This window comes from Branchiostoma lanceolatum, chromosome 6 (assembly GCF_035083965.1).
Source record: "Branchiostoma lanceolatum isolate klBraLanc5 chromosome 6, klBraLanc5.hap2, whole genome shotgun sequence".
Taxonomy (NCBI): Eukaryota; Metazoa; Chordata; class Leptocardii; order Amphioxiformes; family Branchiostomatidae; genus Branchiostoma; species Branchiostoma lanceolatum.
The window spans coordinates 7,270,368-7,286,247 of NC_089727.1; the positions used below are offsets into that span (position 1 = coordinate 7,270,368).

A 15,880-nucleotide genomic window follows, 5' to 3' on the forward strand; every position below is an offset into this window, starting at 1 on the left:
TCGGGATAATAAAAGATAAACTTATAAAATGAAACGTATTTTCACCGCTGTAATTTCAGTAAACAAGCCGTCCCAAGCGGTCGAGGGCGCCATGTTGAAATCATGAATATGCAACATGCCCGCATGTTCTAAGCTCTGATTGGCTCACCTCAGATAACCTGTGCTCTGATTGGTTGATTGAAAGGAAGCGTCAGTGTTTCACGTGATCAAGATGGCGCGGGTTTGTAACATGTAGCAAAAGCTACTACCCCAAAAAACCGCGTGTTGGAATTTTTCGCGGCCTTTGTTACGATATTGATAAAATGTAGCCAAGCCTCTTCTGAAGGCAACAGTCACTTAATTTTCTCGGCATAGAAACAAATCGTATATGCGTGGCGAGAAACTTCCACTAGCGCACCTCGGCGTAAATGTGGACGCATTATTGCGTACCTTTACTCAACAATTTTGCCCCTCAGAATGCGGGAAATAGCGTTTAAGACGGTTCAAAACATCAAAAATTTACCTTGCGCTACCGAAAAAATTGATAACACCCGTTCGCGAACTCAAAGACCTCGCGAACTCCTGTCTTGCTAAGTTTCGCGAAATTAAGTGCTCGCAAACATAAGAAGACTTACAGTATTGTGTGCCCAGATTTTTTTCTGTGTGCCCAAATCTTAAGGTTAGGTGCACCAGTGCACCCATTCCCCAAAATCAACTTTGAGCCTGAGTCTTATACTAGAATGCAAAGTGTCTGTGTGAGTAAGATAAGGCTACAGAGTAATTTACTGACACTGTTTTAAGTAACAGCACCCAACCGAAGATTCAATTGTCCATAACTACTTCTGGTGAATACAGTCTCGTTCTTCAAACCTTTCATGTTCAGTAAAGTGAAGGCCGCGTCGTCTTCAAGCGTGCGAGCTAAAGGTCTGATTAGAAAGTAACAAATCATACAAATGGTAACAGTTATACCATGCTATGAAGCTGAACTTCCACAATAATTTGGTGCCTTGCTTCTTGGGTTATAGAAACTTGTCCATCAAACCTTTCATCTTCAGTAAAGTGCTGGCTGAGTCGTCTTCAAGCGTGCGAGCTAAAGGTCTGATTAGAAAGTAACAAATCAAATAAACAGTGACAAATCAAATCTACAACCAGAATCATTACCAGTAATATATTACACCACACTATGAAGCTATTAAGTCCACACTAATGTGATATCTCAGTTCTTGGATTGTAACTAATCTGTAACAACAAATCAAATCTACAACCCCAGTCATTCCTAGTTTAGCATTACACCACTCTATGAGGCTAAGTCCACACTCATGTAGTTCTTGGATTGTATATACAGACTCATTCTTCAAACCTTTCATGTACAGTAAAGTGAAGGCCGTGTCCTCTCAAGTGCCCAAGCCAAATGGTCTGAGACTCTGATTAGACAGTGACAAAGCGAACCCACACCCTGCCTGAGTCAGTCCAAGCAATACACCACACAATCAGGCTTAGCCCACTCTAATTCAGTGTGTTGGTTCTTGGACCTGAGAGATGTAACACTGAACTGGAAGAGCAACATGAAAACAGAGTCTGTGATTGTATGAAGGAAAGTCTAAACCTTGGTACACACAGTTTTCCTCCCTGCACTGTTTTCATTGTGTTCTTTTCCATTACTTTTACATTAATATGACAATGAACCAAGGCAATTATATAAATTGCTGCCCAGCTATTCAAGGATCCAAAGTCTCACAGGCTTCCAAGTACTGCAACAGCCAACAGGGGGCAATACTGTCTTTTACTGTAGGGTGGAGCTGCTAAATAGCATTCGTCATATATGCCTGCAGTTGTAATCAACTCTGCTAGAGGGTGTTGCTGAACAGGCTGCAGCTGACCATCACCCATTGGGAACTAACCTCTAACCAGACTTGCTAATGTACAAGACAAGAGAGACATTCAGAGCAACTACTGGTCGGAAGGCATCTTTCAGGGCTACCATTTGCTCAACCTTCAACCTCCTACAAGTCACCTGTACTATAGAAACTTGTATTTTTCACTTGTAGTAGTTAATATCACAAAGCAGAAATTGCTGACTGAACTTCTGAATACACATTGATGAAGGTTAGACATCCAGGTACATAACATAAAAGGAATAAAACAACGAATTGAAGAAAGACTGTTTGCATAGTGTCCAGACCACTGCAGCAGCAGAACTCAGCGGACTACTACTATCTGCTGACTGTCTTTTCATCAGTGACCAAGTCTCGGAGGACAAATGGAACTACATTGTAGACATAACATCATGTAACTGTGTAATTTTGAGTTGATAAATGACGGTACTCACTGTTCTTCAAAGTCCAGTAACGGTGGTTTTAACCGGATTTTTCTGTGATCCCAGAAATTGTCTTCGGGTGGTCTGCAAAGGAAAAGTTGTCATCAAAGTATGTATGTAAAATTATGCATGACACAAAACAGTACTGAGATCTTAATTGTGGTCACCTTCAGTTTTACAGAGAGTAATAACTAAACTTGACCTTAGATGGATAGGGTTGGAATATACAATCTATAATTTGCTACGTATTAAGGAATTCTTTTGAAAATCTTTTTCATAAATGACAAAATTACTTCAACTCCACAAAACCTGCAAAATAACTCACCAGAGCAAAAACTACTTAAACTTTACTTAAAGCAATATTCTTGACAAACACAAACATTTGAGGTATTATGTTACCCAACAATTCAATCTTGACAATTGTTGTTTCTTTGCACTTTATTTTATTAATACGAAAAAATTTTAAAAAAGATATGTTGACATGTTTAATACCATTGTAATGCTTATAATATAGTATAAAATACAAAGTTGCATTGTCCATTGTGTGTGTGTCGCCTGTAATGCATTGAACTTGCATGATGTGTGTTTTTCTCTGACAACTCTTTTTGTACCAGTCAAAACATAGGTGTGGCCATGTTCTTTGCATGCTCAACAAACGGATCCCAGCTATTATCAAAATCAAGTAGTTCGACCAACAAAAGAATAACATTGGGTGGATGGAAGTGGTGGATGGAAGTCAGTCACATTTCTAGCATTTGTGAAAGTAGGTGAGGCTATGCTATGGGATTTCAGAGCATATCCAGATATACAGTCAAACCTGTCTATAGCGGTCACTCAAGGGACTGGCCAAAACTGGCCGCTAAGAACAGGTGGCCGCTATGGAGAAAATGTCGATTAATTGACGACGAGTGACACATGTTTTCAGTACCCACTGAGATACATTTATTCACCGTACAGTACACATGTAAACAGGTAAGGCACATTTTAGAAGTTCGATTGTTGCTCTTTTACTCCTAGTTAGTTTAGAACAAAATACATGTTGCTCAGTTGTCACTTACTGTTCGTTTTCGACCGTTTTCAAACATAAAATCGTGGCGACAATTTTCCTTAGTCTCTTGTTGTGGCTTGTGTTGATCAGCATCTACCATTATGCTAATAGGGTACTCAGAAGAAGGTCGCTCTTTTGAGGGCTTTTTGTCTTTTCAGAAAATTGCAACAGCCCAAATTTTACATCATAGTAATATCATCCACATTCATTTTGAAGCTTTTGGTTTAGTAATTATCCTCAGTGATACTTTGCAGCAAAATAAATTTAGTACATTACACCTCCGTAACAGTGATATCTTCCGTTGACCTTTATGCTGCTACCTATCCAGTTTGTTTGTATCAGCGCCATTTTGAAAATTGCGCGTAACACGTTTTGAGCACAATTTGAATGAATTCCCGGTGAAAACGGAAATTGGGCCGGTATTCAAACATTTCACGAACTTACCGCATCAGGTACATGTGTGGGTTGTATTTTCCAAAAGGCTGCCGTAATATTTGTCCAGTCGAAATGCACAGAAATGGTCAATTTTACCACGATGTACAAACGCAAGCCATGTGAAGAAAACTATACTTGACTTCGCGTCAAACCATGGATTTTCTAACAAAGATAAAACATTCTGGTTTTCTTTATTATGATCCTATCCAGTTGAGGCTACAAAAATTTGATAACTGCGTGAAAAAAATGAAGATTTTGAACCCGGCGTGCGGTGGCGATGCGGCTTCTACCGGCGCGCCGTGACCGTTATCGGCAGTGTTACTGTACTCGTGGGACTGAAAATCGTCTGGCCGCGACCGCGTTGGACAGGTGGCCGCTATAGCCTAATTCTTAATGCTTATGTCAATGGGAAAAATCCAAGGGACCGACAAAAAGTGACCACTATGGGCAGGTGGCCGCTATGCAAAGGTGACCGCTAATACAGGTTTGACTGTAGTTAGATACAATGTACGATAAGAAACGCTGCATAACGTAGGTTGTTTTAGCTCACAACTCTGTAAGACTACTAAGAGTTTGAAAACACATAGATAGATAGATGTAGTCAGATTCAAGATTTGCTCCCAATTCTCTCTTTTCATCTTGCACACTGAATCTTTACTCCAAAATGACTGAGAACCATGGAAGTGAAGTGACGTGGCCTAAGGATCTCTGTAACCAACAACATGTTGCATTAACGGATATCTTTGTTATCTCTAAAACAAGCAGGTTTTAAGTGAAGCTAAAGAGCTGCAGTCACTGGTGCTTGGCCACAGTGAAGGTCACTACAAACACCTGCCATTCAGAGCCAAATACCATGGGGGAGCTTATCAACACAGTATTGTTCACCTACAGCAGTGTACCAGAGCTAGAGTACACAGGTTTGTCTTCACAAGGCAGGTATATATTTCATACTAGTACTGTCAAAACTGCTCAAGATGACTACTCAGTGGACCAATAAAATCTGATCTACATGTACATGCATATGTATGTGGTCAGGATTCTTCATACTTGTGTCAATGGGAGAATTATCTAATAAGGAACCACCAAAAAAGTTGTCACATTGGCCAGGAAGTTCTTATGTTGAGGTATACGTTAGTCACCTAGACAGCTTTCACATAGGTAATGTCAACTCTCATTATTCTGCCTGGTCTCCTAAGATCAGCACAATACAAGAAACGGTGAATTTAAAGACTTACTTACACTGAATCAGTTACCCTTGAGGTATGCAAACTTTGGATATTCAAAACATTCTTGACAATGATGTGATATACACCAGTCTTTCCATTTGATCTGGCCTAACACATCTTGAAACCCATTCAAGGACACTCCGTGCATGATGTTCTACATTTCAAAGCACAGGAAACTGTTAAAACGCACCATGCAAGAATGAATGAATGAGTGAACATTTAAGAAAGGAAAGTCAGGGGATGAACATCAATGAACCATCAGAATTACTTAACACTGGCGTGTGCTGAAGTAACTATTGTCTGAAGTTTTGCCCATATCTGGATACAATGTTCCAGTGCCATATAATATACAATGACAGTTCAGTAACCTCTGATACTTTAATCTTACAGCTTAAGTCCCTCCCAGTGTTACAATGCCACGTGTCTATCATTGTCATTTGATTATATCTTGCCCATTGTCATCTATACAGTCTGAGGTGGGCTAGCCACAACCCTGCTATGAATATTTAATGTCAATGTGTTTCTATAATTACTAATATTCATTGTGTTTCAGAAGCTTTCAGATCAGCTGCATGGGAGTGTTCCCTATAACATGTACAGGATGCCGTATCACCATACAAACTATCCATACAGTCAAAACTGCCCAAGACAAGAGGACCAATGAAATCTGGTGGTCATTATTATAGACAGGATTCTTAATGCTTGTGTCAATGGGAAAGATTATCCAAAGGACCACCAAGTGGTCACATTGGCTAGGTGGTCTTTATGTAGAGGTGGTCACTTATCCTGGTTCTGCTAAATTTGTTTTCTCTGCAAGCAATCATTGAAAAAAATTGACTAATTCAATGTATCGTTAAAGCTCCAGTGACTCAACTATTTCAATAAAATGACCTGAAAGATGATTATGCGACAAAAAAGATCAATGAAGACTAAATTTTGTTTCATCAAAAGTTACTTATTCATCTTTTATTTCATTCACATTTGCTTACTGAGGATCATGCAGCAAATGTTGCTGCCTATTGATCAATCTGACTGCTTTTACAAGGCTGCAGTATTCTCTTATCTGCATGGAGGCACTGCTAGGAAGTATTGTAGTCCAGTCTTCTCTCACTTTTATGACTTATAATTCAGTTAGCCAAACTATATCCACTAGCCAACCCAATAGATTTACAAAGCATAACTCTGCACTGTATTCCCGTAAAGATTGTCATGTTTCTTTATCAGTGGTTCTGAGATGAATATTTTATGAGCATTTTTCTTTTTTCATTTTGCATGGAGGGAAACAACAACACCTGTGGAGCACTCACATTATTGGAAATCCCTCCGATGTTTAAAGGGTGACCGAGTCATCTAAGGATGCAAATATCCATTGGACACCTATTCTGCTTTCTTACTGGTAAGGCCACACCATCTATTTTCTTGGTTAACGGAATAAAAAAATGTAAAAAAATTGCTAGATTGGGAAAACAACATCAAAACAGAATCTCAGAGGAATGTTTTTACTTTGGTGCACACAGTTTCAGTTTAACCTCCTTGGTTTCAGGGAGTGAACAGGGTCAGGTGCAAGTTTTCACCCCAGCCTTCTGTTTTCATGTTTTTTTTTTTGCTAAAATTGAAAATAAAAATCTATTAACCAAGAAATTAAATTGGTGTGGTCTAAGGCCATATAATGCCATTGAATGGCCGAGTGGTTATGCTAGCGGAAACGAGATCCAGAGCTTGGTATCCTTGGGAAAGGCACTAAACACGACTTTCCTCACTCCACCTAGGTGTATATTGTACCTGACTTCGGTTGGGGAGGTAAAGGGTGGTGGAAGGAGAGGGTTATGGTACAAGTGTTTATGCTACAAGATTGAGAGGTCACAGGTTTGACAGGCAATCCTGGCTAGAAGTTGTATTCTTGGGAAGGCACTTTACGTGAATTTCCTCACTGCACCCAGGTGTAAAACGGGTACCTGACTTCGGTTGGGGAGGTAAAAGGCATTGGAAGGATAGGGATGAGCTCTGCCTTCCAATACTGTGCCCTAGACACAGTGGATAACAACCCACTGCCCCTATGGCTACATGGTACTACCTTTACCTTTTTTACCATTTAATGATATTCAGTTCTTTTTAGTTAATAACTTAAACTAGCAATCCAAATTGGGGGCAAAAAATGTGTCTAAAAGTAACATAAAGGTTTGATATCATAATAGACCTCCCTGCAAGCTTCCAAGAATTTAGAAACTGCAAAATGTAGAAAACAAAAATTGAATTTAACAAACATACCTGTCCCTTTAGCTATCATAGCAAAACACAACAGGATGGACTGACTGATGACTACTAATAATAATATCAACATCCTTGCAAAATAAAAACATGAAGCAGAATGCCCTCCCGACCTTGTATATTGCCATAACTTGTCACTTCCCCTTCATTTCTATGGCAGCCTTGCAGCAGCACAAAACAATGATTAATTTCAAGGGAAAAGTGAGCTGGCAAAATGGCTACCCCCCTCCAAAAGTCACAATACAATATCTTATGCATGACATTTTTCCCATGCAGACTAATGATTAACAAACATGTCCCCTTTTCCAGGTTTTTCGTCACAGCTCAAAAGTCAACATCCACCCTGTGGCCTAGTTGACACCATTGTGCTTGGTCCATTTGGACCTTGGTGATTGGCCGTCAGCACAAATTAGTACGGTCTAAGAAAAAAGGCTGTGTTTCAGGTTACCCAGCCGGCCCTAGCAAAAACCTGACAACACTTTTTTGGTTTGACCACTGGCAAGAGATATAGATATGTATATCTGTACATTTACAAATAGACGTTTAAAATACCAGTGTATTGATACATTTCATTTTTACATTCTTATTAAACTGAAACGCTACTGAACCTTTATTTGAGCCTGTACCTATATATTTGTTACTTTTAAAATCGAGCTAAAGTAATGAAGGAACTGATACATGCAAAATTGGTAGTAGCACCAGAATTGCAAGCGTGAGAGAATGAATCCCCAGCTACAGACCCTCCTTTTTTTCAGGACCGTGTATCGGGAATACAAGATTAATTTTCCTATGCCTGAGTACATTTGGACCTTGGTGATTGGCTGTCGGCATAATTAGTAGGTATGTGAGAGTTGAACAGGTGCATGGGCTCCCAGGGGAGGGGGGCAAACAATGCCTCACATATCTCTGTCCCTGTCTTTTCTTCATATCAATATTCTTATCAATGTGTTGTCCCAATAATACTCACACACTTACGACTAACTACCTCCTAAAATAGACCATTGTCTGGTCTGAAAATATGAGCAAAGATAGAGTCAGTCTGTCTGTAGTGTCTGGTATCCAAAACTATTACAGCTGCCAAGTCTCTTTCCTTGAAAGGACTTTAGAGTCACACCAGCTAATATACATGTATGAGGTATGGATACTAGTCTAAGTCTGAATACATCAGCCTATTTGGGGTGTGGTTGTTCTATGTGATAACTACCAATAACATTGATCAACAAATCTTGCATAGTGTCACTGATGAAAAGTAGTGGATGCTAATTCAAAGGTCTGACCGTTTCCAAAATCATATCCAGTCGCTTGAGTAATGTTATTTGGCATATCTTATTACCTGGATGTCTAACCTTCATTGACATATTTCCAATAATAGTTTAGTCCATAGGAAACAACTCAGTATAGTTTCCTTCATGTAGAATCACAGAATCTAAACACTGTATACCATGTCATGCTTAAGACTTTAAAGTTTGATATATAGTGGACATTACTAGACAATGTGTTGTACTCTTAGCCCTCTTCCTGCTGCCTAAATCTGTAACCAACAGGGTATTGGGTGCCAAACGGCTACTTCAGAGTGCTAAAGGTTAATAAACAGAAACTAAGATAGTCCCCACTTCTCAGCAGATAACCATATCTAGTTAGCTACAGATGTCTAGTTCCCACACTGCATCATTAACTTCTTGACAGTCAAGACTTCTTAATCTTAAAGAATCCCCGCATCACCCATAAGCACACCTGTACCAAAATATAATCATATCTTGGGCTAAGAGTAAGACCTCCCCACAAATCAAAAATCGTTAATGAACCATTTACAACTAAGATGTTACTCAAAACAGTAACATCGTTTAAAAAACACCCAATCATTAAACAGAAACCCTTCGTGCAAATAGGTATAGTTGGGTCTGTGACCTGTACTTTAGTCAGTCTAATAATATATAACTACTACCTACACTAGAGCCGCCTTAGGGTGAGTTAAAGGTACATCACTTCTGGCATAATAAGATAGCTGATTATACATCTCTCACAACAAGGGTTACGTTTCTGACATACTCTGGTCGGGCTGACAATACAACTACTACCCATAGCTACAACTAACTGCCTTAGGGCTTTTAAACAGTAAGTCACTTTTGGGCTGACAATGCTACAACAACTGTGGTTCTGACATGCACTTTGGCCACCCAATAATGACGACCAGTACAGATACGTAGGAAAGCCTACTTTGACCAGTAAAACAATACCCGAAACACAGATGCACTTTCGCCATTCTCACTTCTTGGACCCAGAACAGCTTTAAAACCATGTAGATCAGTTTAGGTTGAGCCAAGAGCCTTATAACTTGCTTCTACACAAACCTACTCTACTGAGTCTAAACCATTTCATTCAACCAGCCCCAGTCTACACACGTTCACTATACTGGAAGTTGAGATTGTCTGTAGTATATTTCACGCCTTTAGTTCAGACAGCTCAAATCAGGAGAAGTCAGACTGATGCACAGCACAGAAGAAAAGCGGATCCGCAGAAAAGAGCTTTGCAACAGAACTGAGTCAGCTTACAGATGTGATTTTTGTGGCAGAGACTGCCATTCTCGTATAGGGCTGTTTAGCCATAGTCGATGCTGTAGGGCTGTTGTGAATTAGGATTTTACCATGGTCAATACTGACCGACGGAGGCCATATAATAGTTTAGATTTGACAGGTGTGTTTCTCTCTCCAACCAGTGTGGTCATTTGTGGAGTGGTGGTATTTCACACCTTTCGTATATCTTGGATCTATACAGCAGGCAGACAACATGTACATGTTTCTATTGTCCAAATATCAGTGTTGGTCTGAAAACCACACTTAAGACTACAGTGATCTTCTGTTCAAAGTTTTGTTTTGTGTCATGGCTGAACTTTAAACAAGAAATTTGGTCCATTGTACAAGTAACTGCAGAAGAGAGGGTATGCTTTTTTTAGACAAAGGAATATCAACTTGTCATACCGCACTGGGCAAAGCATGTACTGTACATGTATAAAGAAATAATAAAGCTGAAAAAATATTTTTTGGACTGTACTGTGTACCACAAAGGCCTACTCGACTCTACATTCCCACAAACTAGATGTGATAGTTTCTCACAGCATTCAGGCTTATTTGTACATGTAGTGACATCAACAAACCCACATTTCACGGTTCAACTCCTCATGTGCCACGTCAAAGCAACTTGTGTTTTATTTGGCAGAGTGACAAACAGGAAAATTCAATAGCTCCACGCCTAGAAACTGAATTGGGAGATTATAGACAGTCGTTTTATTAGACCAAAAATATGAAAAAGTATAGCTAGGTCCTGAGTAATAATGATTGTAAACTGTGATGGTGATGTCACACTCTTGACTATGAAGAGTCAGAACAATTCTCACATGGGAAACTAGACTTTTCAACATTAATATTAAAACATCTATCTAGCTTCTCATCTGTTTGTGCTAAAACAAGAAATTCAAACAACAAACAACCAAGAAGAACCAATATGACTTTTCAGGCATCTCCTGAAGTCTTATTTTGGGTGCAACAACACAGTAATACTGGCAATTCATTCATTTATTCATGCAATCATGTAACCAAGGAATCTGTAATATTCCCTACGCTTTGAAACAAATATTTGGAAAGCAAGATTTGATTGTCTCAAAAACCACAGCTCCAAAACTTAAAAGATTCATGTTTTTCCAAACGCAGCCCTCTAACAGAATATAAACATCACACACCTGAGTGCCCTGAGAACCTTTCACAAGTGCCAATAACCAGATTAACAATGGGAAAATGGCTTGTACGAAAAATTAGGGGACAACAATAGTATGCATTCTGCGGTGTTTGTTTTCATCTACTGGTAATAACAAGAACTGTCTATTGTAAGTAACTGCCATTCAATGATATATAGCATTTGTGTAATTTACTGTTTGCAGGTAGTAGGTATTTCAGAGAATGTTATGACCAGAAATGTATGTACAATTTGGTTTAAGATTGTCACCAATGTCAGGTAGATCAAAAATAAGATACATGACACAGAATTCATCTACATATGGCAGAGCTCCTATTTAAAAATTATACATAGAAATTCAAGTGTTGATCATAGAAAAAATGTACATTCAAGTACAGTACTAGAAAAGCTGATTGTGGCTGCAGGATGTTCAGACCACTGCAGCAGCAGAACACAGTGGACTACTACTACTACTAGAAAAGCTATAGAAATTTAAGGGGAAAAAAACATCCTGAATTACCATATCAACACTCTTTTTCTACTGGGAATTTCACTACTGCAGCTAATTTAGGAAGGGGGAGGGGCAGCTAAATTCCCTGATCCCACCTCTACCTGGTCACATGATCTCAGGTGAATCTTTCCATTGTCTCACCTTCGGACGGTAACCTGTCAGACCAGGTAATGCTAGCCTGGGGCAAGCAAACAAGCAAGTCTTACACACCTGAGTTGGTATGTTTGGGCTCTCGTGGAAGGGAACCCCTCACAAACAGTACACCTTTTGTTTTCATATCTTCTATCCTCAAATAACCTACAGTAAGAAGTACTGCACATCAAACCACATACCGTGCCTGAAATAAAATGACACCATGATAGTCTAGAATAGACGACTTTGCTTGCTTTTTTTCTTTTTCCTTCCAAAACATGAAGACATTGGACACCACTAACAAGGGTTTAAAGGTTTTAACGTTTTCATATCCTCTACACTCAAAGAACCTATCAACTAAACAAGTCCAGGGTATCAAACCACATACTGTAACTAACAAAACGCAGAAAATATAATGACATTAGTGATTACGATGGAAGAGCAGGCCTCGTCTTTTCCCGCTTTATACCCAAAACGCAAAGACATCGGACACCACCAAGAAGGGTCGAGCAGAGCTATGCTTGGAAGACTGAGTTTACATACCGACTTTTCACATCGTACACCCCTGGCTTACACGGGGTTAGCCCTGGAATTCCTGATGCACCATTCCAAGGTTTACGGGCTTGTATCTCTCTTGTTTACGTGATCTATAGGAATTCTGTTTGCCGGTTTATAGATTTGTACCTCTGTCCTAAGCTAATGTAGTTCCAGGTTTATGACCGTGTGTACACAGTGTGTGTGTGTGTGTGTGTGTGTGTACATGTACAGTGTATGTTGTTGTGTGTACCAGGAAGTGTAGTGGGGAGGGGGGCAGATATATACATACCTTGCACCAAATGTCTGTCCGTCTGACCCCTGCACAGGAAATAAATAATAAACACGAGTCAGAGACGGCCACGTCAGGCCAGAGTATGTGTCAACCCGCGAATGTGTGCCAGCAGTTGTTGCTGGATCGGAACCAAGGGTTGTTTGGGTGGAATTCGGGCTATTTTTGGTAAAATCTTGACGCAAGCCCGAAGTGGTTCCTGTTTTCGGTAGCGGTCGGGTCCCGACCTGATCGCATTGGTATGCGACAACACACGCCGTGCACTGGCCTTAAATACGAACATAATCAGACCCTATATTCTACACAACGGTTGTCTACATGCTTAAGACATCGCTAGCAAGGTGCGATCTACTGTAAACCGACGCCAAACACGACAAAACGATGTAAAATGTGAAGTATTTGAGCGGTGAATGTAGCCGACCTGTAACGGAGCGCCGTCAACCATGTGCCGCAGCTCTCTGTAGTCGGTCTGTACGAAAGCTGACAACAAAAATATCAACATCGTTAGACATACAAACAACGACACAACACCAACAACGATCTAGAATATCTGTAGTACAGGATAATCCAGACGACAAGACGTTGAAGGTCGCCTATTGTTGCTATTTTGGGCTAACAGCTGCAGATGTCCCGAGTTGTCTTCTGTGTTTTGGCACAAACCGAAACACACCAACATGCACTTGCCACCACTGATGGCCCCGTTTCTCGCGATCGCAGACGGTTAGAGGGAATCACAACACCACATACCTTGCTCCTGGGCTCCCGCCAACTGCAGACATGTTAAAATGAAGTGTACGAAACTGACAAGTAGCGGGAAGCAGCGCTGAAAGTCGGAGTGCGAGATCGCACTATCCTTCCCTGGCCCAGCCATTCTTGTTCTACTGACGATGTCAGCTGACACGAGCCGCTTGTTGCCAGCCGCAGATTCGGCACCGGAAGGCGCGAACTTACTCATTCAACGTCGTGTGGTTTTTGCTTAACCTCCTTGGTTTTTATAATGAATGGTTCCGCCGACGGTTAAGTTTTTGTCTAACCATACTTCTTTCTTCAAAAGCGCGTTTGGTGAACGAATTGTACCAAAATGTCCAGGTCAAGAAGTAAAAGTGATGTTTCCATATTTTATGGGGACATGCCTTTCGAAATTTCGGTCAGAATGTTCCATTCGGCCCTTGTTTCACCTCACATAGCCGTTGACCCCAACATTGAGGTCAAGGGATATGCAATGCAGCCGTGGATGAACTTGAATGAAGTAATAGACCGTTTTGATACTTTAGACCAGTTTGGCGTGTGGACAGGTTGAATTGCCTCTAACATATCTATGATTTGCGATCAACTGTATTATTTGTCATTATTTGATATTTCTAATGTTGCTATGTATTTACATGTAAGGGGTTTAACCCCCCCCCCCCCAGAAATCTTTGAAAAGGGCCGCCAGGCGATATATATTTCTGGTAAAACAAATAAACTGAAACTGAAACTGAATTGACATATTTATGATTGGCTATTATGTTTGCTCATTTACTTTGTACAATTTATTTGTCCAATTGAATTTTAATTCATTTGCATTATTTATGACTTCCTACGGTTATACTCTGTTTACCTGTTTAATATGGGGTCGCTCATCATCCCAATTCGGATGAAAGGATCCGTCAAGATTGATAGATAAACAAATAGCCGATGATAAATGACTTGATGTTTGTTTGATATTTTGACAGCCGTACCCACAATGACCTAAACTCGCCACTTGTATTGACTATGATATTATTGTACTACATCACGGGTACTTTATACTAACTGTTGTTGTCGTTAACTATCAATTGAAAGTCAGTTTTTATCTCGCTAAAGGCAGACAAGATTGTGTGAGGTAGACAACAACAAAAACGGAAATTACTCAATGAATAAACAAATAAGGCAGACAAACTCGGAAGTTCAAATCGTGTTCTTTCGTAGAAACCAGGAAGGCCAGCAAGCTACCAGAAATCGCTGCTCTCAACAAGGAAAGTACCCAACTTCCGCCGCCCCCGGCCGCTTGTTCCGTCAAAGTCACTGGGCTGGTTTCCACCGATTTCCGCTCTACTAAGTCTAAGACTTGGTTTCCTCTGAATTGTTAGATATACCTGAATGAGCTACATGTATTTACAAATCTATTTACCTGGATGAAAGTCCTTTCCTATACACCCGATACCTTAACCTACATGACTATCCCTGTGATCAATGATCATCAACCGGTAACCAAAATGAGTTGTTAAGGGTGACAAAGGACCTTTCACACGATACCACGTGGTAGTCTGAGAGCCTCCGATGGGATTTATTCAATTAAAAGTAGAAGGTAAAATTTTCCATCTACAGCATTACAATTTGGGAACATTCGTGTGATGTCATTTTTTGTTCAGTATATTATCACCCTTTTGCGGTTATGAACTCGCCATAATCAATTTCACATCCATAGACAAAGAAAAGGCAACACAAGGAGGATCGAATCAGCCGACGACGAATGTCTCGCCTCTTAAACGTTCGTCGTGGGCTTCTCTGTGTTGACAACGCATGTGGGCCGTGCCCACACGTCATGTCCGCCAGCCTGGCAGCTGGCCAAAGGTTGCGTGCCTTTCTCAAGACACAAATATGGTCTGAGAAACTGGCAAAGAACGGGAAAACAAGCTCTGACGACATTCCAGTCAAGACGGTGTAGTGACAAAGACATATTGAGAGCTCGCGCCACCCCCTCGATTTAAAGGTTTCTTCCAAAATTGAAAAGATGGACAGGACAAAAGATTGCCGTTGACTACAAATACAAAACCCGTGCAGAGTGTCAAATGCATCTGTTTGGCTAAACGATGGCCATTCATTTCGTGAATTCAAAAAGCAAGTTCAGACAAAGACAGCAGAATAAGAAAATGACAGAAAAGTATACATGTAAGTAACTCAAGACATCGGTTGGGCTGCATTCGTCTTTCGGAAGGGGCGTTAAATGGAAGGGGTGCCTAGAGCACATTAAAAGGTATTACATCTGCCTCATTACCCAGATGGGTACCTACTGGCTGAATTGAGTTTGAAAGCCTGATCCATTGCGCTTAAATGTTCGATGATGAGACATTTGTAATGTACCTTCCTTTTGAACGTTTGGAAAAGCGAAGGAATCATACGCATACTTCACGACATTAATGAAATATGCAGAACATACATGTATGTAGCGCAAAGCCGTACGCGTATCCATGTCTGTAGCGAATTCGTCGGCAGGTTGCCAGGAAATGAAAGTAGTCCTTGGCCGAGAAAGATGAAAATCAGCAGACGGGTGACGATATATTGTATTTTCAGCAACTTTTACGTCAAATGTCGGTGGCGGCGCTTAGAATACAAGCTGTTTGTGTAGTTAAAGAGGAACCAAATGGCATAAACCATGGCCAACAAG

The 15,880-nt window shown here is 40.4% G+C and overlaps 2 protein-coding genes across 3 annotated transcripts in view; one reads left to right on the forward strand and one right to left on the reverse strand.

Annotated features, from left to right (window-relative positions):
* LOC136436340 (transmembrane protein 131-like) overlaps nucleotides 1-13,359 on the reverse strand; it is a 111,440-nt gene extending 98,081 nt beyond the window's left edge. For both annotated transcript variants that reach the window (XM_066430228.1, XM_066430227.1), the window contains exons 1-4: nucleotides 13,219-13,359; nucleotides 12,893-12,951; nucleotides 12,472-12,500; nucleotides 2,309-2,380 (exon numbers count right to left, since the gene is read on the reverse strand). In XM_066430228.1, the coding sequence (XP_066286325.1) occupies nucleotides 2,309-2,380; nucleotides 12,472-12,500; nucleotides 12,893-12,951; nucleotides 13,219-13,342 (284 nt within the window). In that variant the 5' untranslated portion in view covers nucleotides 13,343-13,359. The remainder of the gene's footprint in view (nucleotides 1-2,308; nucleotides 2,381-12,471; nucleotides 12,501-12,892; nucleotides 12,952-13,218) is intronic.
* The window catches only part of LOC136436347 (ELMO domain-containing protein 2-like), a 202,805-nt gene that overhangs the window by 172,162 nt on the left and 14,763 nt on the right, over nucleotides 1-15,880 (forward strand). The window lies entirely within an intron of this gene.